Consider the following 22091-nt stretch of genomic DNA (forward strand, 5'->3'; position numbering starts at 1 on the left):
AAGGCACTAGTTAGTAAATCCCTTAGCTGTGTTCTTTGCATGTTCACCCTGGTAGATTGTTGTTTGGCCTGTGTGTGTGATGGCCACGCGCAAAGTCTGTCGGCAGAAGCCGCTGCTCCTCAGACCCCATTGCGGATCTGCTTCCCAGTGTAAACACCGAGGAAGGGCTAGAGAGCTCATCACGTCTGAGGCGCTTACATTTTCTTTTCCTTATTAGCTGAGAAACAACGGCCCAAGTTCATTCAGCAAGGCAATTCTCCATCTCCAGTGGCCTTACAGCTACAACAATGACACTCTGCTGTATGTCCTCCACTACGACATCGACGGGCCAATGAACTGCACTGCAGACACCGAGATCAACCCCTTGAGAATTAAGGTTACTGAGCTTTACACAGTTTCTCCTTGTTGTGATTTTCATTTTCTTCCTAAACATGTAAATGAAATGTGTGAAGAAAAAAAGAAAAACATGTAAATGAAATGTGTGAAGAAAAAAAGAAAAAGAAAAAGAAAAAAAAAAAACCCAAACCAGCTATCTTAATGTATGAGCTCTGAAAAAAAAAAAGTGTTTTAGGTCATAACTAGCACACCAAAAACCAGCCCATTTGTGCAACAGGTAAGCAGCAATTCTGTGTAATCGGCGTGGAACACATGAATATGAGTGTTCAGGAGGCCTTGGGAGTTATTCTTTACTATGGCTCACTCACTGCAATCTCAGTTTATCAAATGTATGGTATCGTATCTAAGGCTATCTTAATGTAGAATTTCTGTTTTTAGAATGAGATAAACCATTTTACTTGTGACTCTTGATCTACAGAGTGTAGGAAAGTGCCATTTTATAGGACTTTATGCATTTTTCTTGACAGTGATATTTGTTCCACAATATAGATTTAACTAAGAACATCACATCAGGTGGGGTGGTGGTGGTGATGGAGGCCTTTAATCCCAGCATTCAGGAGGAAGAGGCAGGTTGATCTCTGAGTTTGAGGCCAGCCTGGTCTACAGCTTCCAAGATTGCCAAGTCTACACAAAGTAAACCTGTCTCAAAAGAGAGAGAGAGAGAGAGAGAGAGAGAGAGAGAGAGAGAGAGAGAGAGAGAGAATATGAATATTACATCATATATAGTCTGAGGAAAGTTCAGAAAGCAAATAAAATAAGCCAGGCTTGATGGCACATTACCTGTAATCCCATAACAAGTTTGAGGTTATCTGGGATTACGTTTTGTGGTCAAGGCCAGTCTGGGCTATATAGAGATACTCTGTTTCCAACACGCAAAACAAATCAGACTCAATACTCCTAATTGGCACTCGTAGATGTACTGTAGAATTTGAGGTTCTCTCAGCATTGGTATCAGTTTCCCTCTGGGGATGCATGGGAAAGGCAGTGGTTTGGAAAAGCTAACATTCGTAGGGCACATTTAATGACATTGATCTTTTATTTTCTGTCTTCCCTGTTCACTAACTATTGAGTGGTAAATTTTCTGGCATATCACATTTTCATAGCTTAGATATTAATCATATTTAAGTATTAATGTCCAAATGTCTATGTGAAATGTTTTCTGTTACCATTTTACCTCTGTTTTACGATGTAATTCATGTCTCATCTTTACAGACGCCCGAAAAGAACGACACAGCGGCTGGACAAGGAGAACGAAATCACCTTGTCACCAAGCGGGATGTCACCGCCGTCAGCGAGGGAGATGTTCACACTTTGGTAAGTGCCTTCTCAAGTACGCAAAGGGCCAGCAGCTAAAAATACATGATCACAGGACAGATGAGAAATAACATCCCAGCAGTGTGTCCTTTGGTCCTCCTCCTCCTCCTCGTCCTCCTCCTCTTCTTCTTTTTGGTTTTTGAGACAAGGTTTCTCTCTGTAGCCCTGGCTGTCCTGAACTTGCTTTGTAGACCAGGCTGGCCTCAAACTCACAGAGATCTGCCTGCCTCTGCCTCCCGAGTGCCGGCTATCTTCTTGCTCTTCTTATTCCTAGTTACGCTAATGAGACTTTTCAACTGTCCCATTTAATAGATTGTTTAATAAAAGCATTCTGTATTCTGACTTTCTTGATTGATCTTCCAGCCTTTTTTATCTCATTTTCCTCTTTGACACTTTAGTGCCACATTGCGGGAGGAACCAGGAGGCCCAGTAATGAAAATGTCTGAAGGGAATAATTAGTTCAGCGATTTAACTTTAAATGAGTCAGGTTGTCCAATGCCTGTACTTCTTAGCTTCCAACATGTGGGTCCTCAGGTTTGGTGATGACAGCCTTTACCTGCTAAGCCATCTTGCCAGCCCCACGACCACTGTTTTTATATAACTGAGTGCTAGGGTCAAAGGCTCATTTTTCAGATACTGACCTTCCTTCACATCATGGCTTTCAGGGCGTCAGCATCTCCTGGTTCCCTGTCTGCCACCACATCTCCTCCTTTCTCTTCAGTTTTAGATCTCTAACCCCTACATTAAACCTCAGGCTCTGGTTAGCTGCTGATTAGAACTCCTCTTAAATGTCTACCAGAAAATAATAAATCTGAAAATTTGTCATGGAGTTTTCCACAATGGTTCTCTCTCCACAGTGAGATCCACATGTAGCGAAAATCAACTCCATTCTCTTCACAAATCCTTCCTCTTTGTCTCTCAGGACCGACACCTTGCATTTTGGTAAATTACATCACCATCCACTTTGAAAAAAACACCTAATTCTAATCCATTTGCACCAACTCCATCCCTTCTGTTGACTTCTACCAGCTGTGGCCTCTGACTTTATGCCCCATCTCTCTCCTGGAGTGTATCTGCCATAGAACCTGTAGTGATCTTTTGATGCGTAGGTCGCTGCAGAACTTTCTCAGCTGACTCAGAAAAATTACAGTTGGCTAAGGAGATGGCTCAGCGGTTAAGAGCACTGCCTGCTTTTCCAGAGGACCTTAGGTTGGTTCACTGTAACCACAGCTCCACAGAGAGCTAACACCTCCGGTTTCAAAGGACACTTGCATTCTTGTTGGCCTATACCTACACAGGTACACATATCTAAAAATAAAATATTCACAAAACATTGTCAGAGGATGTAATGTGACCTCACGCATTCTAGGCCTTTGCTGTCTCGCTGTATGCGCCTTGTCTCCCACACATGGATTCTTTCTTCTCCACTTTGCTTAAAAAAAATAGGTAGTATTAATTTTTATATTGAAGTGTTTTCATATAATATATCTTGATAAGATTTTTCGCTCCCCAAGTTCCTCCCAGATTCTCCCCCATCTCCCTACTCATCTGGCTTTATGTTCTTTATCTCTTTGAAGAAAAAACAAAAAACAAAACAAAACAACAACACCAAAAAGAAACAAACACACAGAAATTTCACAAAAACACAAAAATGGAGGGAAAATTACAAAAACAGAAGGTCAATAAGACAAAAACATGACAAAACAAAGCAAAATGGAAAAAAGTCCACAAAAATACTATTGAGTCCCTTTGTACTGGCCAACTGTTCCTGGGCACGGGGCCTGATACCTTCTTAGTTAGGGGTCGGGCCTCATGTCCAGTTCTCGCTCAGGGCTGGGACCCCTTTTGGCTTGAGTCTGTGTAGGTCTTGTGCATGGTGCCACACTCTGTGACTTCACATGTGCATCAGTCCTGTCGTCTCTAGAAGGCACCGTTCCCTCAGTCATCACCGGCACCTTTGGCTCCTGACAGTTTTCTGCCCCTCTTTCCACGTAGACTCTACATTAAAGCCTTAAGGGGAGATGGGGAGGAAATGCAGGCAGAATACTCTGTGTAATAAATAAATAAATCTTAAAAAAAAAAAAAAGAGTCCTTGGGGTTTATACTGAAGAGTAGTGTAGCTGGGTCTGAGGTAGATCATTTACCCGCTTGCTTGTGTGTAGTTAGCTTCTTCAGACTGAAGCTTTCCTTCTAGTGTGTTCTGTAGAAATAGGGCCTCTCACTGAACCTGCAGCTCTTTTATTGTCTAGAGTAGCTGGCTAGCAAGTCTCAGGGATTCTCCTGTTCCTTCCTTCCTAGCAGTAGGATTGCTGGCATGTGCTTCTGTAGACCTTGATTTTATCCTGTGGGTGCTGGGGATCAGAACTCAGGCCCTTAACCTTGCCCACAGCTACGTTATTGAATGACCATCCCTACTTGTTTACTTCTAGTTAGCTGATTTATACGTGCGTTCTTTTTTCTTTTTCCCAAGATATATATTATTTTATTAATTTGTTCTTGTTACATCTCAATGGTTATCCCATCCCTTGTATCCTCCCATTCTTCCCTCCCTCCCATTTTCCCCTTATTCCCCTCCCCTATGACAGTTCCAGGGGTCCCGCTCAAACTAAGGCATCATCCAAGGACAATACAGGCCATAAAACTTTAAACCCCTACCCAGATCTAGCCAATGGACAGAACATTCTCCACAGTAGAGTGGAGAGTGGGCGATGACTTTCTCACATACTCTGGTGCCTCACCTTTGACCATGTCCCCTGGAGGGGGAGACCTGGTGGCACTCAGAGGAAGGACAGCAGGTTACCAAGAAGAGACTTGATACCCTATGAGCATATACAGGGGGAGGAGGTCCCCCTATATGTGCATTCTTAATGATGAGAACAAATTGTTCTCATTACTATAGCTCTATAGCAGGTTTGAAAATTCCCTCCCTCCCTCCCTCCCTCCCTCCCTTCAAGCATAGATCTCACTGTAGCTCATGTTGGTCTGGAACTTTTACTTACCCTCCTGTCTCGGCTTCCTGAGTGTTGGGGTTGCAAGGTTGTACCACTCCGTGTGGCTTATTTTCTTCCTTTTTAAGGTTATTTTTCATGGTTGGCATTTTTAGCAACTCATTATAAACTTTAGGATCAGGGTACATTTCTTAGGGCCCTTTGTATCTCATTAGCAGATTGTGAGTTTCAGAACTCTTGCGTTCTAGAACACAGGCTATCCAGTTAGGTTTTCTTCCATTCCTTTCTATAGTATTTGAATTCCTTTCAAAGTGTTTGCACAAAAACAAAACACAAAACAAAAATTAAAAAAAAAAAACCCACATAGTTTTTAGTGTCCTAGCTTTGCACTTGCACTTATTCTTTTTCTTTTCTTTTCTTTTTTTTTTTGGTTCTTTTTGATGGTGTTGCTAGTGTACAAACTACAAGTTATGTTTGTATATTGAACTTGTACCCTGTAAGATCTGTGCTCTGTTTTTGTTTCTGTACTTGCTTATTAGGTCTTTATTGGTTTTAGTGTAGTTTGCTTGTGGTTTGTTGTTGCTGTTTAATACATAAGATTTTTTCATCTACTCATAGATGGCTTTTAAAAATCTGTTTATTATGTTCTTGCTGACCCTTCCTGCTGCTGACTAGAAGCAGCATCTCCAGACCCCTTGGCCTTGTCCGTGGCCTTCCACTGAGCGTGGAGTTAGTTGTGCTTCTTTAACGGGTGCCCTTTATCAGGTGGAGGCAGTGCACTTCTTCCCTTCCTGGTCCTCAGCTGCTGGTGCTGCTCACCAAACCGCATGGCTGTGAGGTGTGTGCACGTGGCATGGAGCAGTGTGGCCAGCACGTGGAAGGTGGCGGATATTTGTTTCCCTTAGCGGCTAACCTTCAAGGTCCCGATGAAAACACTAAGTGTGGCGGATGTCCTCAGCATGTGATTTCCTTTCTGCAGGTCTCACACAGGATAACCATTAAAGATTCACTTACTCTCCTTGCTTTTCCACAGTTACTGGAATCTGATATTTGTGTCTTAAAATTACCATGTTCAGGGTTTGCCTAAAGAATGTTGGGTTGTCATAAAAGTGAACATTTTATTACTATAAATCTTATGTTTCTAGAATAATTTACACTAAAAGAAAAACAATGCTTTTGCCAGGTGTGGTGGCACCTGCCTTTAATCCCAGCACTGGGGGTGCAAGGTAGGCATATCTCTGTGAGTTCCAGGACAGCCAAGGCGGTGTAGCAAGACCCTGTCTCAAAACAAGCAAACAAACAAAAACAAAGGAAGCCTGCTCTTTTCTGAAGGGAAATGGAGGAAGAGCAGAGGTCTCGGGAAGAGGGGAAGGGGAGGGGGAAGGGGAGAGGGGGGAGGGAGGGGGAAGGGGGAGGATCAGGAGAAGTAGAAGGAGGAACTGCAGTCAGGATGTAATATATGAGACTAATAATTGATGATAATAATAATAATAAAGCACCGTTAACTAGTGGTCTGTTTGTTAAGCATTACAGCATACGGAAGAATCTCTTTGGCATTCATGTTAGAATGCTTAGTGTTCAAATGTTTTAAAAAAAAAATGCAGTGTGCTCTTACTTTGTGAATGATTTGTTCTGGCAGGGCTGTGGGATTGCTAAGTGCATGCAGATCGTCTGCCAGGTGGGACGACTGGATAGGGGGAAGAGCGCGATCCTGTACGTGAAGTCCCTGCTGTGGACCGAGACATTTATGAACGTAAGCAGATAGAGGTGCCGGCAGAGCTACACACCTTCCGAGGGGGTACCAGAGGCCTGCCGCCTAAGACACCGTGCTCTTGTTATTCCTCTGCAGAAGGAGAAGCAGAACCACTCCTACGCCCTGAAGTCGTCCGCGTCATTCAACATCATAGAGTTCCCTTACAAGAATCTTCCCATCGAGGACCTCTTCAACTCCACACTGGTAAGCCGCGGGCTTCGGAAGTGGATAGACGCGTGCACTGCGGACACCTTAGAGCCCTTCTAGCGGAGGCCTGACTATAATGAGTGCAAGTAAGGAAGCTGTTCGAGAGGATTACGTACTCTAGGATTGGAGGCATATTCCCCCCCTCCCCCCGCCCTTCTTCTTTTTAAAATTGCATTTGTTGTTGCTGTGGGCGGGGCGCATGTCCTAGCGTTCCGCGCAGTTTCAAGAACAGTTCCCCAGGACTGATTTTCTCCTTCTGTCATTTGGGACCTGAGGATTGAACCTGGGTCATCAGGTGTGGCGGCAAGTGCCTTCAGCTGACGAGCTGCCTCACTGGCCCGGGCTCTTGCCCTGTGGTAATCCTGACTGACTCCCTTAGCCTGGAATTACTAGAGCCTTCTTCTTCTCCTTTAATCTGTGTCCTTTGTAACAGGGTGTGGACTGTATATCTAATCTGTCAGGGGATATTTTGGGGTTACCTTCTCCCCCACAAAATTACAAGGTTGGAAACTGACTACAATAAGTATTTTGAAGATATTTAAGTATTGAAAATGGGAACAGCTGTCATGATCTGTTTTGGGTTATTTACTAGTCATCTCATCTGAAATCTGAAGTCAACCTATTGTTTGGAGTTTTGTGTGTGATGTGGTATGGTGTGTGTGTGTGTGTGTGTGTGTGTATGTGTGTGTGTGTATGTATGTGTGAGTGTGTATGTGTGTGTGAGTGAGTGTGTATGTGTGTGTGAGTGTGTATGTGTGTGTGAGTTTGTATGTGTGTGTGAGTGTGTATGTGTGTGAGTGTGTATGTGTGTGTGTGTATGTGTGTGAGTGTGTATGTGTGTGTGAGTGTGTATGTGTGTGAGTGTGTATGTGTGTGTGTATGTGTGTGTGAGTTTGTATGTGTGTGTGAGTGTGTATGTGTGTGTATGTGTGTGTGAGTGTGTATGTGTGTGTATGTGTGTGTGTGTATGTATGTGTATGTGTGTGTGAGTGTGTATGTATGTGTGTATGAGTATGTGTTGTGTGTGTGTGTGTCACTCTGTGTGTATGTGTTGTGTGTGAGTGTGTGTATGTGTGTGTGAGTTTGTATGTGTGTGTGAGTGTGTATGTGTGTGTATGTGTGTGTGAGTGTGTATGTGTGTGTATGTGTGTGTGAGTGTGTATGTATGTGTGTATGAGTATGTGTTGTGTGTGTGTGTGTCACTCTGTGTGTATGTGTTGTGTGTGAGTGTGTGTATGTGTGTGTAAGTGTGTGTGTGTATGTGTGAGTGTATGTGTGTGTGTTGTACTCAAGCACTATTGGTGCCTAATGTAGACTCACTAAATTATATATTTAAAAAAAGAACATTATGTGAGTATCACTAAGATAAAAATTTAAAGTAAGTCAAGGACTCACTAAGTCAATTAGCTATTTAGTTAAATCTCAGTGTGTTGTCCCCAACAGGTCACCACTAACATCACCTGGGGCATTCAGCCGGCGCCCATGCCTGTGCCTGTGTGGGTGATCGTCTTGGCAGTGCTTGCAGGGCTGTTGTTACTAGCTGTTTTGGTGTTTGTAATGTACAGGGTAAGTAATGGGCTTTAAAGTGGTGGGAAGACAGGATAGCAGAGAAAGGGGAGGGCGGTGGAGGAAAGGAAAGGAGTAAAGAAAAGGAGGAAGAGAGGCACAATGGCGCTGCCCGGTAAGCAGGACTTGCTTCAGGGTGGGAGACTAAACAACGAATGCCTTCCGAATTTTCGAAGTGGTACCAGTCTTAGCATCCCATGCTCTGCTGCCTAGTGAGAACTGTGTCTCTTCCTTAACTGGCAGATGGGCTTCTTTAAACGCGTCCGACCACCCCAGGAAGAGCAAGAGAGAGAACAGCTGCAGCCCCATGAGAACGGCGAGGGGAACTCGGAAACCTAACCGCGCTCCCTACGCTGCACCCGCGTCCAGCACACGTGCCGCCTCGACGGTAGCTTTAAATATCTCTCACGAAGAACAGAAGAATTCTGAGGCTGGATGGCTGAGGGCGCCCCGTAGCCTCAGTTTACCCACAAAAATCGGAAATGAATAATTAGCGTCTCTTCATGAATAGGTTCAGATTACATTTACTTCATTACACGGATGTGTGTTTTTAGGCATTTCAGTGATGACGTTTCAAGTGACTATGCTTGCTCAGTGTCCATAAGACAGACAGTGCCTGATGTACCACGTTATGTAGCATAGTGCCTCTCTAGCTCTTGTTTCCGAGTTACTATGTGGGGGTCTCTCTCTTCTTCGGTGATATGTTAGGTTAATTAGGATTTTAAACTAATTCAGATTTAGACCGTAGCGTCAGTAATTTTGCACAGGTATTTAGAACGTTAGTACACTTTACACTACAGTTGAGTTCGTTCGTAAGCTACTGAAGACTTTGCAGTTGCATGGACTTAGATTTTAATATTTACATAGTAGAACTTAAAAAAAAAAACAAGGTACCATCGAGATTCTTTCCCGGGACTATTGCTCACTTCAAAAGCATGTGCTTAGCAAGTGCTTAGCGTGTGCTTAGCATGTGCAAATCCCTGGGTTAGTCCTCAGTGCTGGGGGTGGGGGTGGATGAGGATGACAAGCTCCCTGTGTTAACAACGGTACAGTATTTTTATATGGACATTAGGTTTTTATTTATGTCTAGCCTGCCTTGTATTTTATTGTATTTTAACTTTTGTAATTTAAATTCTATATGAAATCCTTTAAGCCATTTCATGCTGAAAAACTCTATAATTAAAAATACCCATTAAGTAATAGCGTGAGTTCAGCTAAATAGTCATGATGGTTAAAGCCATAGGAGTTGGAAGTTGTTTCTAAAGTTCATCTACTTCATTTGTTCGGCTGTTTGCAGCATACAGAAGTTTGAATGAATGACTTTCTCTGTAGCCTTTTGCTGAAATTGCTCATAAGGACTCATTCTTTAATTAGACCGGAGCTTTTAAGTAGTGTTAAATTATTTTCCTCCTGTACTCATATTTTCCTTCTATTTCCAAAACTGAGAATGGGTCAAGATCATTGTTAAAAGCTGTAGGAACCTGGATCTCCCGCCCTTTACCCCACGAGGACCGTTTGGAATCAGCATCCCAAAGGTGGCTCACTGGTTTGCTTCTAGCCATAGCATGAGTGAAGCTCAGGTTAAGCAAGGCAGCGCTCAAAACCTGCCTTGGCTGCCAGAATAAATGCTAAAAAAAAAAAAAAAAAGTGCTTGTGTAAGCAGTTAATGTTGCTGGAAACCTTCTAAAGCTTTCCTACACTTCTTAAGTCACTTTTCTGGGGCTTTAATGAAGACAGCAGAGGTAGCAAGGTACGGTCTTAGGTGGCAGTGATTTATTCACAGTTCTCAAGGCCCCAGGATGACTATCAATTACAGCTATTTTTGTGCAATTACATCATGTTATGCACTAGAGAATTTTAATTGGTTTTTAAACTGCTGTCTTCATTAAGCAATGAAAAATATTTCTCTTAAATAATTGAATATTTTTCTACATTTTAAAAATAATTGAAATTTGTCTCACTATATCTTATGTTAATTCCATGAGCTTTTGGCTGAGCTCATTTGGAGGATATATTTTCATAACATGAAGCACATTTGGGTGAGTTGTAGAAATTAGAATATAGACAGGACCCTATATCTAGCTTTAATGAATTTTTAAATTAATGACTTTTGGGGTACAGAATATATTAATGGCTTGAAAGATCACAATTATATATATGCAATAAATATTTTTAACCAAGAAATTTAAATTTAAATTCTTTTAAGAAATATTTTTTAGCTTAGAGCCAAGTATTGCCCACTCCCACACACTAAGTTGGCCCATACAAACTTTCACCTTCTGTCTTTCTATATAATAGCTGCCATTCCTGAAAAATCAATGAAATTCATTCCTTGGCAATAGAATCAACATTGGTTTTTATTTTTTCACTTACAATTGTTTCTATTATGGCTTCTATGCCAAGGAGTAACTTTCTACTAGAGATTGAAAGATGTTATAACTGGAAATTAATACAATGTGTAGTTTTCAACAATATTATGTATTTTCTTTCAAAAATATAAATATGTATTTATATAAAATTAGGAACCGTAATTTCAAAGTCAACTCTATGAAAAAAAAAAGTTGAGTTTTTTTTTATTCTATAACAGCATATGAATATATTCCACAAAATATCAAGAAATTATTTTAGGTTCACAATTTGTAATTTACTGAGAATTAGAATTCATTTCCAAGTTTAAAAAAATTGACTGATCCAGAGGGCATTTGGCACACATGAAAAATATTGGTACTGATACTGATTTCTTATAGAGATATTTATTCTAGGGTTAATACTTTAAAAACATCTGTGTGAGAGCTGCTTCCCCCCCTTATGTTTAATTATCATCATAATTCTGATTATGTTCTATTAAAGGCAAAACAGCCAAGTCCTAAATCCACCTGTATTCTAAAATTACTCATTAATAGTTAATCCTCATGAATACGTTTGTTATATAATAAGGAAATTCACTAATAGCAGACAAGAGTTTTGCTACTGTTTTCAGAGAGCAATAAGAGTTGTGATAGCAAGACTAACCCTAAGGAGGGATTTCGGTGGCAGCTTACAGTAGAGCAGCTGGTTCTCGTAAGGCAATAGAACGCTATGGTGGCACCTGTTCCCGCGTGGAGGAATTCTGGGAAGAGCCTCGTGGAAGAACAAGATGAGTTGTCCTAGAGTACCTGTGACGCTAGGCGTTGCCTAGCTGAATGTCACCGCGGTTTCACTCATGGGTGGCTTGTGCATTTAATTTGATGGGTAAAGGGGAAAGATGAACAAAAATATATTATCATGAGATCTAAAGTGGCAAATGAAATTGCTTGATGTCTAGTAGTTTGTAAAACGTTTCTTCGAGCTTGTTGGTCCTTTTGTTTGAACCGTGAACCTGTGGATGTGCCACCTACAGTATACACTGGCATTCCCTGTAACTCCTGATGTGTCATGGACTTCCTGTGAGGGATACTGGACCTTTGAATTCTGTTGTCAATGTTCTGAAGTGCAATATAACAATGTAACAAAGCTTAGATAATGTAAGTCACTATTAATTCAGTGAACTTAATCTGAATAGAAATTTATTAGCATTTCTTTGTTAGCAAGAAAGAGCAATTCTGCTGTAGTTGTAGATATACAGGGGTTATTTTTACCTCTAAACCATCCATTCTGCATTTTATTTTAGGTGGAAAATGAACTATTCCTTACCAGCTTTTAAAAACACTTTCAGTATATTAATATAACTTGAAAGTCATGTGTCTCAAATTACTTTGCTCTCTAAGTAACATGGAAGGTAATTTTCTTTGGCTTCTCTGGCGATCGCCCACATTGGGTGAGACATAAAATGAGTCCGTTCTGAAATCTGCCATTTGCTAACTTGGTTTAAGTTAGTGAAAGCAGGTTCCATGTTCCGCTTTTTTTTTTCTCCAATGTGTAACTTGGGTCTGTACAATAAACTTGAACATACGGTGCCAGCTTCGTATGTGGATTCCATTCTGTCCTATGGTCCCAATTACAGGAGCCAGCAAGGACGCATCAAAACAGTGACTTCAGGGTGGCGACACAGCTCCCTAAAAGTTCACAATTTTAAGAGTTAGTTATCTAAAGGAAGGAAACCAACAGACAAAAAGCAAAGGGAATGGAATGTTAAGCCACATTCTTAGGGAGGAGAATACACTCTTGGCATGTCAGCAGCTCTGGAAATGGCAAGTGAGACTGCTTGAAATGAAAAGGCCTCTGCATGTGAAAAGAAACAGCATAGTGAAGGTGCAGCCTACCGATCAGATGAAAACCTGTGTCTGCTTTACTTGCTGCAGAGAACTCATATCTAGAGTATGTAAAGATCCCCGCAAAGCCACGCCATCTAGTCACTTAGATGAGCAAGTAAAATACCCAGACATTTCTGAAAAGATGACGTATAAGTGACTGGTAAATACATGGAAAATGTTCAGTGTTAGCCATCAGGAAAATGTAAATCAAAACTACACTGAGATTCAGTTTCAACCTAGTCAGAGTGGCTGTCATTTAGCAAGCAAGCAAACGAATGCTGGGGAGCGTGTGTGGAGAGGCAGCTCCTAGTCATAGCTGTGGAGAATAGAAGCCAGCGTAGCTACTGTGGAAATCAGTCTGGTGGTTACATAATAGACTAGAAGTAGAAATATCGCATGACCCCGCTATAGCCGTTAAACACAGCTAGGCACACTGTACACACTTGATCATCCATGCATGTGTCATTTGTTTGTTTTTCGAGACAGGGTTTCTCTGTGTAGCCTTGGCTGTCCTGGACTCACTTTGTAGACCAGGCTGGCCTGGTCTCTGCCTCCCGAGTGCTGGTATTAAAGAGGTGCGCCACCATGCCCGGCTGAACATCCGTGTTTATTGTAGCACTGTTCAGTACTAGTCATCTAGGAGTTTGTCAATGGATAGATGGATAAATGAGATATGTATTTATAGTAGAATTTTATTCTGTAACAAAGAATGCCACTATTTGCAGGAAATGGCATATGGAGAGCATCAAGTGAAATAGGAATCAGAAAGATGATGCGTGTTCCCTCCCGTTTGTTGGTTATAGCACATATAGAGAAAATGACAAAGTTGAAGGGGAAGAGGAAGGCAAGTAGTGGGAGGGAGGGTGAGGAGAGGGAACGTGACACCCTTGAGCAAATGTCATTGTGCACCCCATTGCTTCTGCACTAACACACACTAAGAAAACAGAAGTCCTTAGGGTAAATACAAATCTGCTGGAAATGAAGAAAGAATATTTTTATTCCATCGGGGTTGCTTTAAGTCATGTACATTTGCCTCTTCATTTTCTAATTTTTTAAATGTATCTATAGCTCTAGTGGAACAAAAATTCTTAGTATCTGAATCCATATTGCTCCCGTATCCCAGACTGCCTGCTGTGAAGTTAGCGGTCAGTGTCAAGACCCTTAGCGCTTCAGAGTCTGAAACGCCGCAGACCCCACGAGCTCCAGGCAGGAAGGCTCAACACAGATGAAGTGAGCTTGCCCTACATCCGGGCTTCAAGAGTGCTGTTGCAGTGTGATCAGTGTCATCACAATGAGGAGAGGGAACAGTAAGCTGGATGCGGATGTTGTACGGTGTGACACATTGAAAGGACATTAATGTACAGTTTTAGGTTTCCTGTCCCAATAGTTACATAACAGAAGCGGCAGAAAACTAATACATACACTTCATGGGGTTTTTTGTTTGCTTGTTTGTTTTGTTTTTAAGAAATGATTAGACAGAAAAATATTTTGGTGTTTTTATTATTTTACTTATTTAGATTACATTTCAATTGTTATCCCCTCACTTGTATCCTCCGTTCCTCCCTTCCTCCCTCTTTCACCGTATTCCCCTCTCCTAGGTCTGTGGCAGGAGGGGACCTCCTCCCCTACCATATGGTCACAGCCTATCAGGTTTCATCCTGGTAGCCTGCTTATCCTTTCTCTGAGTGCCACCAGGCCTCCCCACCAAGGGGAGGTGGTCAAATATGGGGCACCAGAGTTCATGTCAGAGTCAGTCCTCGCTCTCCACTCAGCTGCGAAGAATGTCCATTAGCTAGATCTGAGTAGGAGTTCAATGTTTACTGCATGTATGGTCCTTCATTGGTGCAGTAGTTTGAGCAGAAACCCTTGGGTCCAGATCTGCCTATCATGATGTTCTTCTTGTAGGTTTCTAGGACCCTCTGGATCCTTCTATTTCCCCATCTCCTATATTTCCCTCACCTAGAATCCCAATAGGAAGTCCCCGCATCTATCCGGATCTCCTGGTAAGTGAAGACTTTCATGTGACATCCCTTTTGGGCTGGTGTCCAATTATAAGTGAGTCTACACCATGTGAGTCTTTCTGGGTCTGGGTCAACTTACTCAGGATGATCATTTCTGGTTCTTTCCACTTGCCTGCAAATTTCAGGATTTCCTTGTTGTTGATAGCTGAGTAGTATTCCATAGTGTAAATGTGCCACAGTTTCTTTATCCATCAGGAATTAATTCATCTGAATAGCAGAGCATCTTCACAAAGATCCTGTAGGTTTGTTCAATCAAAGTGGGTAAATACCCAGAAAGTGAGGGCTCATACCATGCCATATTTTTGAGAGATACAGCAACACAGAAAAGGGCAGGAGTGTCCAGGGCTGGAAGCAATTCTGGGGGCACATCATTGAAGGAGAGAAACCTGTTCTTTAGGATCCCAAGAGTGGGATCGAACGGTCTAGTAAGAGAACAGGTTATGTTAATTCACTAGAAGAGCAACCACCTCGTGCAGGAGCTTAATTGCTACCAGATGAAAAGGATCCTGTGAACAGACTCTGGGAGGAGATATATAAATGAGCCCAGAACTGGCCGCTGCACAGATTGAAGACTTGGGATAGATTTGGCTGTTCATCGCTGCCCTTCAAGATGCTCCTAGAGAAAACTACTTGAGGGAAGGCTTCAGAGCTCCAGCTCCTGCTGAGGCTCTGAGGTCTTACAACCCCTGGTTCCAGTGGAAGAAATCTTGTGGCTCCCAATCAGAGAATCGTTCCTCGGGACTGATATCCTTAAGATTTTGTTGTTGTGTCAATTAATCTTCATTTCCTACTGTTTTGGTTAATCAGGTTATAATTGACGTAGGCTCGGTCAATAAGTTGTTAATAAAATATTTTGGTTAAGAAAACTGAGTCTGCACATCATAGTATAGACCTTGCATAATACCAGACTGCCTTCCAGAAAGCCTGCCCGCTTACTGAACTTCCCTAATTCAATGGCTCCTGGCAACCATAAGGCCAAGACTTCTGGTATCTAACTACAATCTAGGGCTTCGACACAAAAGCCAAATTACAATGTGCCACCTGTCTTATGCCTCTTTACCACCAAGCTGTCTCTCCAGCTCCAGTTAACTGAAGCTGTATTTGAAACTAAAACAAGAGTACTTTCCAACAAATGGTCTTTCATTTGGAAGAACATTCTTTGAATTTAAAAAGAGGGTCTTTCATTTGGAAGAACATTCTTTGAATTTAGAGAGAGAGAGAGAGAGAGAGAGAGAGAGAGAGAGAGAGAGAGAAGTGATCTAGGACAACTGTATTTAAAATGACACTAAAACCCACCAATGTACCAGTAAAAGTTACAAATGCTCCATTTTAACAAATATTTTTCTGTTCCCCCTTCCTGCCCCCCCCCCAAAGCTGAACCTTGGTAAAGGAATATGCATTTACTTTAAGGTAAAATAATTGTTTAAAGATGGACCTGAGATACTGATTTTTTTGTTGTTGTTGGTTTTTATTTGCTTGTTTGAGACAAGGTTTCTTTGTGTAGCCCTGGCTGTCCTGTACTCACTCTGCAGACCAGACTTGCCTCAAATTCAGAGATCTGCCCGTGTCTGCCTCCAGAGTGCTGGGATTAAAGGCGTGCGCCACCATCACTGAGCTGAGAGTTACTTTCTAGAGCTGCTCTGATAATATAAGGAGGGAATGTTTGTAAATATCTGTTATTATTTTACTTTACACAGACATTTTTATATTCTTCTTTGGGGGGGCGGGATGGTGTTTCAAGACAGGTTTTCTCTGTATTATCTTGGCAGTCCTAGATGCGCTTTGTAGACTAGTCTGGCTTCGAACTCACAAAGATCCGTCTGCCTCTGCCTCCCAGTGCTGGGATTAAAGGCATGTGCCACCACTGCCTCGTTCGTTTTTATATTCTTGGCCATTCTATGTTCTTGACTCATTTCCCAGCACTGAGTAGCCAGCCTGTTGTCTCCACCAAGATGAGAACAATGAGGGGAACAACCGTTAAGAATGGACGATTTGCCTGTAGAGACCTCAAGTTAGACACAGCTTGCCCCTCCCCCATCCACTGCAACCAGCCATCTCTGATCATCCCAACCCTGCTTACCAATTCTCCTACTTCTTCTGTTTCCAGGTCTATGCATCTTTGGAGGCTTCCCATATCTTGTTGTTATTTGTTCGGTTTGGTTTTTATAACAAATGCCTCAGATGTGGCAGTCTCTCTTCTCCAATCTGTCTTTCATGCTGATAGCAAAGTGGTCCCTAAAACAAAACAAAACAAAACAAAAAAATGCATGGTTGGTAGGGCATCTCTGACCTGATTAACCTCGTTCAAAACAGTCTTTAGTATAGCTCTCTGCTTGCGTATAGAGCAACCAAGATGGCCGGAGTTGCCAGCTGGGAAGCACTGGAACAGTGCCCTACACAGTAAGTACTGTACAAGAGTCTGCTAGTTATTTTAAACAGTTTGTCTCCACTCTCCTGTCACTGTAGAAAAGGATAAGTGATTCCTCTGGCAACTGCTTTCACACTTTGCCAAGCACATTGTGCGCCCACCCCCCCCCACCCCTCTACCCAACCCCCCCACTCCCCACTCCCCACCCCTGCCCCCCTTCCAGGTTTTAGAGGACCTGGTTACTTCGATTTCTCTGTGAATTTCTTTTCTGTGTCTTCCACACACCATACTTAATTTCCTCCAACTCTGTGTTAAGTTCTAGATGTATTGCTTCTTCAGTTGCAACCACCACAGTGGGTTGTATTTTGCTTAAATATCGCTTTTTGAATGTAAGCATTTTGAATGAAGGGATTTTTGTTTTACTTATTATTCTAAGTTCCTGACTCAAGTGCTAGCTATGTATTTGTTAAGCAAGACTTTGTGGGAGTTTTTTTGTTGTTGTTTTTGTTTTGCTTTTTGTTTTTGGACATAGGATCTTTTGATGTAGCCCTGGGTGTCCTCACTATGGAGAAGAGGTTGGCCTCGAACTCATAGGTATCTGCCTGCCTCTGCCTCCTGAGTAGTAAAATCAAAGGCCATCAGGCCTGGAAGACGTTCAAAACAAAACAAAACAAAACAAACAAACAAAATCTAAAATACATGTAAAGTCTCGGTTACAACTAGAAAAGGTGTAATTGGGACTATTTTTATGAAGAAAGAAATCCTTATTTAAGCAGAAAAAGAAAGTTTATTGAAAGTCTGGAGAGGGTGAATTTATCTTGTAAGTGGGCCATGGCACAGCAGAGAGGATTCCTTTAAAGGAGCCTGGCTTTTGAACCATGGATGCCTCTTTCCTATTTGAAGGTAATCAATGCGCCACTTTCTTTTCTACGGCGGGTACAAGTGGGAGGAATTTTATTCCACTTTGTACACATTTCCCTGCCTCCGTAAAGATTGCGGGTCCAGAGGTCCTCCAGCCCCAAGAAAGTCTCTCCTGTTAGTCTCCTAAGCGACTGAGTACCAGCATCACCTATCTGAGCGCTCACAGGGTGGTGACTGGGGCCCGAGTCCCGGCTCGCCCCTCCCTCCCTCCCGGCGGCGGTCACGTGCGCGAAGATGCGAGCGCTGCTCGCCGTCCTCCTGCCTCCAGCCCACTCCTCCTCCTCTCGCCGAGGCTGTGCACCGCACACGGCGCGAGGGGGAGCGAGCGAGCGAGCGAGCGAGGGAGCGGGCGCGGCTGGGTTCCGCAGCCCTGGCTCCCGCCGCCGCCCGCAGCCCCGCAATATGCCTCCGTGGCCCGCTGGCTCTCGGCCATGGCGAGGCTCTGCCCGCGCGTCCCGTGCGCCCTGCTCCTCGGCCTGGCCGCTGTGCTGCTGAAGGCGCGGCTGGTCCCCGCGGCCGCCAGAGCCGAGCTCAGCCGCTCCGACCTCAGCCTCATCCAACAGCAGCAGCAGCAGCAGCAACAGCAAAAACAGAGGGAGGAGGCGGAGGAGGAGGAGAGGCCAGAGGTGCCGGGAGCATCTTCTACTTTGACGGTTCCGGGTAGGTCTCAGCATCCTGGCCCTACTTTGCGTCTGTGCCAGCAATCGCGCGTCTGGCGTCTCCGGATTCTTAGCTCCTCTCCCATAAGCGCCTAGTTTATCCTTGATGATACCCATCCCTTCCTCATCTTCCCAGGTTGCCCATTCAGCCTTTGGTTCTTTGCTTCGGTGGGAAATCTTCCCCGCAGAGCACTGCAGTGGGCTTGGGGGTGGTGGTGGTGATGGAGAGGGTCGTGGTGGGTGGGTGCCTGCTTACACTGATAAATTTTATTTTCCCTTCCTTCTTCCTGTGGACGGACACACACACACACATACACACACACACACACACACACACACACACACACACACACACACACACACGTTCTCAAATCCCTTTACCATTCTGTTTCTCAGCCCTCTCCTAGATACTGAGCCTTGCCATATACACCCACACAGCTTTTCGCACTGTTTCTCCCTGCCTGCTGTATTTAAATTTAGAACCGGGAAGGGAGCGGGGAGGGGGGGGGGCGAGAATCTCGATTTATTTCATTATATTTCTATTTTTTAGCCTAGGAAAGGCTTAAAACAGCTTGAAAAAGAAAGAAAGAAAGAAAATGCATTTGGTACAATAAGGTGAAAGAAAACAATGAAACAGGAGTTTGCAGTTGAAGGAAGGGAGTAGGGAGGGGGGCAGATGGGTAAGCGTGGAGCTTCGATGCTTGGGAAGCATAGCCAGCCCCTCCCCCCGAGGGGAATCTCGTTGTAGTGGAACTTAAACGAGCTATCTCTTGACACATTCGGCGGGAGTGATGAAATATGGGTGTAGTACATATGGCCATTACAGTCCCCTATTTTATGTCTTCCCCTCCCCCAGTAAAAGCTCTGCGGTAAGCAAAGAGCTCGGTTATCCATTTAAATAGCCTTTACCCAACCCCCAACCCAGTTAGTTACCTTTCTTTCTACGCAGTAGATTCTGCCTGGGCTTTGGAAAGAAAAGGGAGTTTTTAAAATTAAAAGCCACAAACTCAAGATGAGCGGTGTTGTAACACTGATTTTCGTTTGTTTGTTTCTTTTAAAACCTGCTTAGTAACATTATAGAAGATGCTGAAAATGAAATTCTGCAGAGTGGAATCAGTATCTCAGTTTTTATCTTGCTTGCTCATCATCAGAGAGCAGCCGTTCAGAGGCATGCCAGCTGTGATTCATGACACAGCCCCGATGATTTAATTTCTTGGAGTGCTTTGAGCACGGTGCGCAGGAGAAAGCATGTGTTTCCTGACACCCCCTTAAACCGATTAATAGCACTCAAAGGTGGCTAAAACGGGAAAGGTATGCAGTGTGTTTGCGCGTACCTGAAAATGCTAACGCGTGGAATGCATGAGGCTGGCGGGCATACACTGTAAGTCTGGGGAAGCTGGAGATACCGTTTTCATTACAAGGGAGATTCCTTACATCATCAGTGCAGTAGGAGTCTGGGAGAGTGTTGATGAGCTTCATGGTTCCTGATATTTTTGCCTGTCAGGAGTATTTGTGAAGTGGCCTTGATTACCATGTCATACTATGTTCCGGCAGTGGTTATGAATAACTGCAATAATTTGAGACTTTTGTATTTAGACTGAAAGTTAAACTGTTTGCTTTCTGGTATTTATGAGGGATCTTTGGAAAAGGATGATTATTTGGGAAGCCGGACACCCCTGTTTTATTTAGGTTGGTTGAGGTGAAGGATCTGCCGTCCGGCAGTTCACACTAAGGTCTGAAGAGTAGCACACGCTGTCTTTCTCAATGGCTCTAAACACCCTGTCCAGTGGCAAACAAGAACAGCTCAGTAGATTATGGTCAGCTATTGGGATGACAATTAAACAGTGACAACAGTCCATACGCAAATGTGGGTAAAATGCCCCCTGAGCTCTTGGTGATCTGAACATTTCAACCTTTGCTCCTCACCCGGACATTTCTATAAATGTGTTAAGTAGGAGAGTGGCCTATGCTCCCATCATGACGATCCTGTGGAGGGATCTGGCCTTTCCGGTTTCTACCTCCTGCAGCTCTTGGCCTGGCAAGAAGCCTGCCTTCTTCATGGAAGCCACAGTGGCCAAATGCTGCTTTCATTTTCAGTGCATTCAGGTGCCAGACTTGTGTATTTCCTGCTTTCTCTGTGTGGAGTTCTGAAACTTAAGAGCCTGGGTCTGCAGGTTCACTCCTCACCTTCAGCCTCTTCCGCCTTGGTTTATCTCTCACACTCCACCTGTTACACTTGGCCCTTCTTTTAAAATTTTTTATCTATTTGTTTGTATGTATGTATATATGTATATGTATGTATGTATAATGTATGTATGTATGTATGTATATGTATGTATGTATAATGTATGTATGTATGTATGTATGTATGTATGTATGGGGGTGGGAGAATAGGTGCCACAGAACTCACGATGGGGAGGTCAGGGGACAGCTCGCAGGAGCTGGTTCTCCTTCCACTACATGGGCCCTGGGGGATTGAACTCAGGTCATCAGACTTGGCGGCAATCCCTTGACCTGCTGAACCATCTCACAGGCCCTCCTCAGTAAGCCGGCGAGGCATAGACTTTGTTGTGGTCCCTGCTGTATTTCTATCGCCTAGAAAGCACTTGGTATGTCTAGACACTCACCTCTTCATTGGATGAGAGTCAAGAGATGGATGAATATGCTGGCATCGTCGGGCGGGGGCGGGGATCTCACTCCCCAAGTATTTGCTAAATGTTTAATCTTGTGAAGTTCTTCATTAGACTTTGTATAAAAATAAATGTTATACGAAAAGATTTGTAAGTATAGATGATAAAGTATGAAAGCTTGGCTCTTTAATGTTAGCTAATTTCAGTGTTTGTTTTAGGCTGCCTATACAGAGCTAATTGATACTGACACTTGAGGCAGCTGCTAGGTTCTGTCAAGGAGATTCCTAACCTAAGTGCACTTGTAATCCTCTTGCAGCCTAGGTAGGTATTAACGTATTACACCTTTAAATAGTTGTGGCTGCGCCTGATTTGTTCTCTGCCTCTGTGTGATAGTCCTCATGCCTTGGATATGGAAAGTGAAAACTATGGAATTTTTTTCTCAGGCGAAATTTTGATATAACTAAAACACATTGAGTGGTGCGTCTTAGCAAAGGAATTGACCATTAGCCTTGGTTGTTACTCTCTGCAGTTTACTCTTCTGAAAATTTCTCTGTGTTGTTGAGAAGTAAAAAAAGTTAAGAAGTGAACTGAGTCCAGGACAGCCAAGCCTAACACAGAGAAACCCTGTCTCGGAAAACAAACAAACAGTGAATATATTACTTCTAAAAAGTATGGTTCTGCTTCCTCACTAACCTTGGGAATATTGTCTGAGGAGGAGGATGAGAAGCAGGCCTCTTTGCTCCCTCCAGTATGCGCAGATTCCGCCATCTCTGCCAGTGTTTGCTAGAAATAGATATTTGAGGGGCTAGCAGAGAATCAGGCTGGGAGCTGGGGGTGGCGGAAACAGCCATGTCAGATTCACGCTGATGGCCCATTAGGTGGGACACAGGGGGAGCTGCAGGCGAGGGGAGCTGAGAAAATAATGAGTGGCGTTCAGGTTCCCCATGAGAAGCACAGATGTGGCCCCTCTACGCCTCGCCACAGACGTCTTTTGCACATAGAGTCCTGGAAAGAGTAATTTTTGTGGTCTGAAAATGTTTAATCATGTATTTTGGTGACATATCTATATATATCTA

General features: G+C 43.3%; 2 protein-coding genes across 3 annotated transcripts in view; both read left to right on the plus strand.

The window, feature by feature from the left end:
• Window positions 1-12122, plus strand: part of ITGAV (integrin subunit alpha V) — an 84406-nt gene extending 72284 nt beyond the window's left edge. For both annotated transcript variants that reach the window (XM_084800185.1, XM_084800186.1), the window contains exons 25-30: window positions 218-376; window positions 1609-1710; window positions 6298-6411; window positions 6508-6615; window positions 8062-8184; window positions 8428-12122. In XM_084800185.1, coding sequence (XP_084656311.1) covers window positions 218-376; window positions 1609-1710; window positions 6298-6411; window positions 6508-6615; window positions 8062-8184; window positions 8428-8523 — 702 coding nt within the window. In that variant the 3' untranslated portion in view covers window positions 8524-12122. The remainder of the gene's footprint in view (window positions 1-217; window positions 377-1608; window positions 1711-6297; window positions 6412-6507; window positions 6616-8061; window positions 8185-8427) is intronic.
• Window positions 12123-18013: 5891 nt separating this feature from the next.
• FAM171B (family with sequence similarity 171 member B) overlaps window positions 18014-22091 on the plus strand; it is a 47929-nt gene continuing 43851 nt past the window's right edge. The window contains exon 1 of the mRNA XM_084798627.1: window positions 18014-18386. Coding sequence (XP_084654753.1) covers window positions 18158-18386 — 229 coding nt within the window. The 5' untranslated portion in view covers window positions 18014-18157. The remainder of the gene's footprint in view (window positions 18387-22091) is intronic.

The sequence above is a fragment of the Acomys minous genome (genome assembly GCF_964271855.1).
Source record: "Acomys minous genome assembly, chromosome: 10".
Taxonomy (NCBI): domain Eukaryota; kingdom Metazoa; phylum Chordata; class Mammalia; order Rodentia; family Muridae; genus Acomys; species Acomys minous.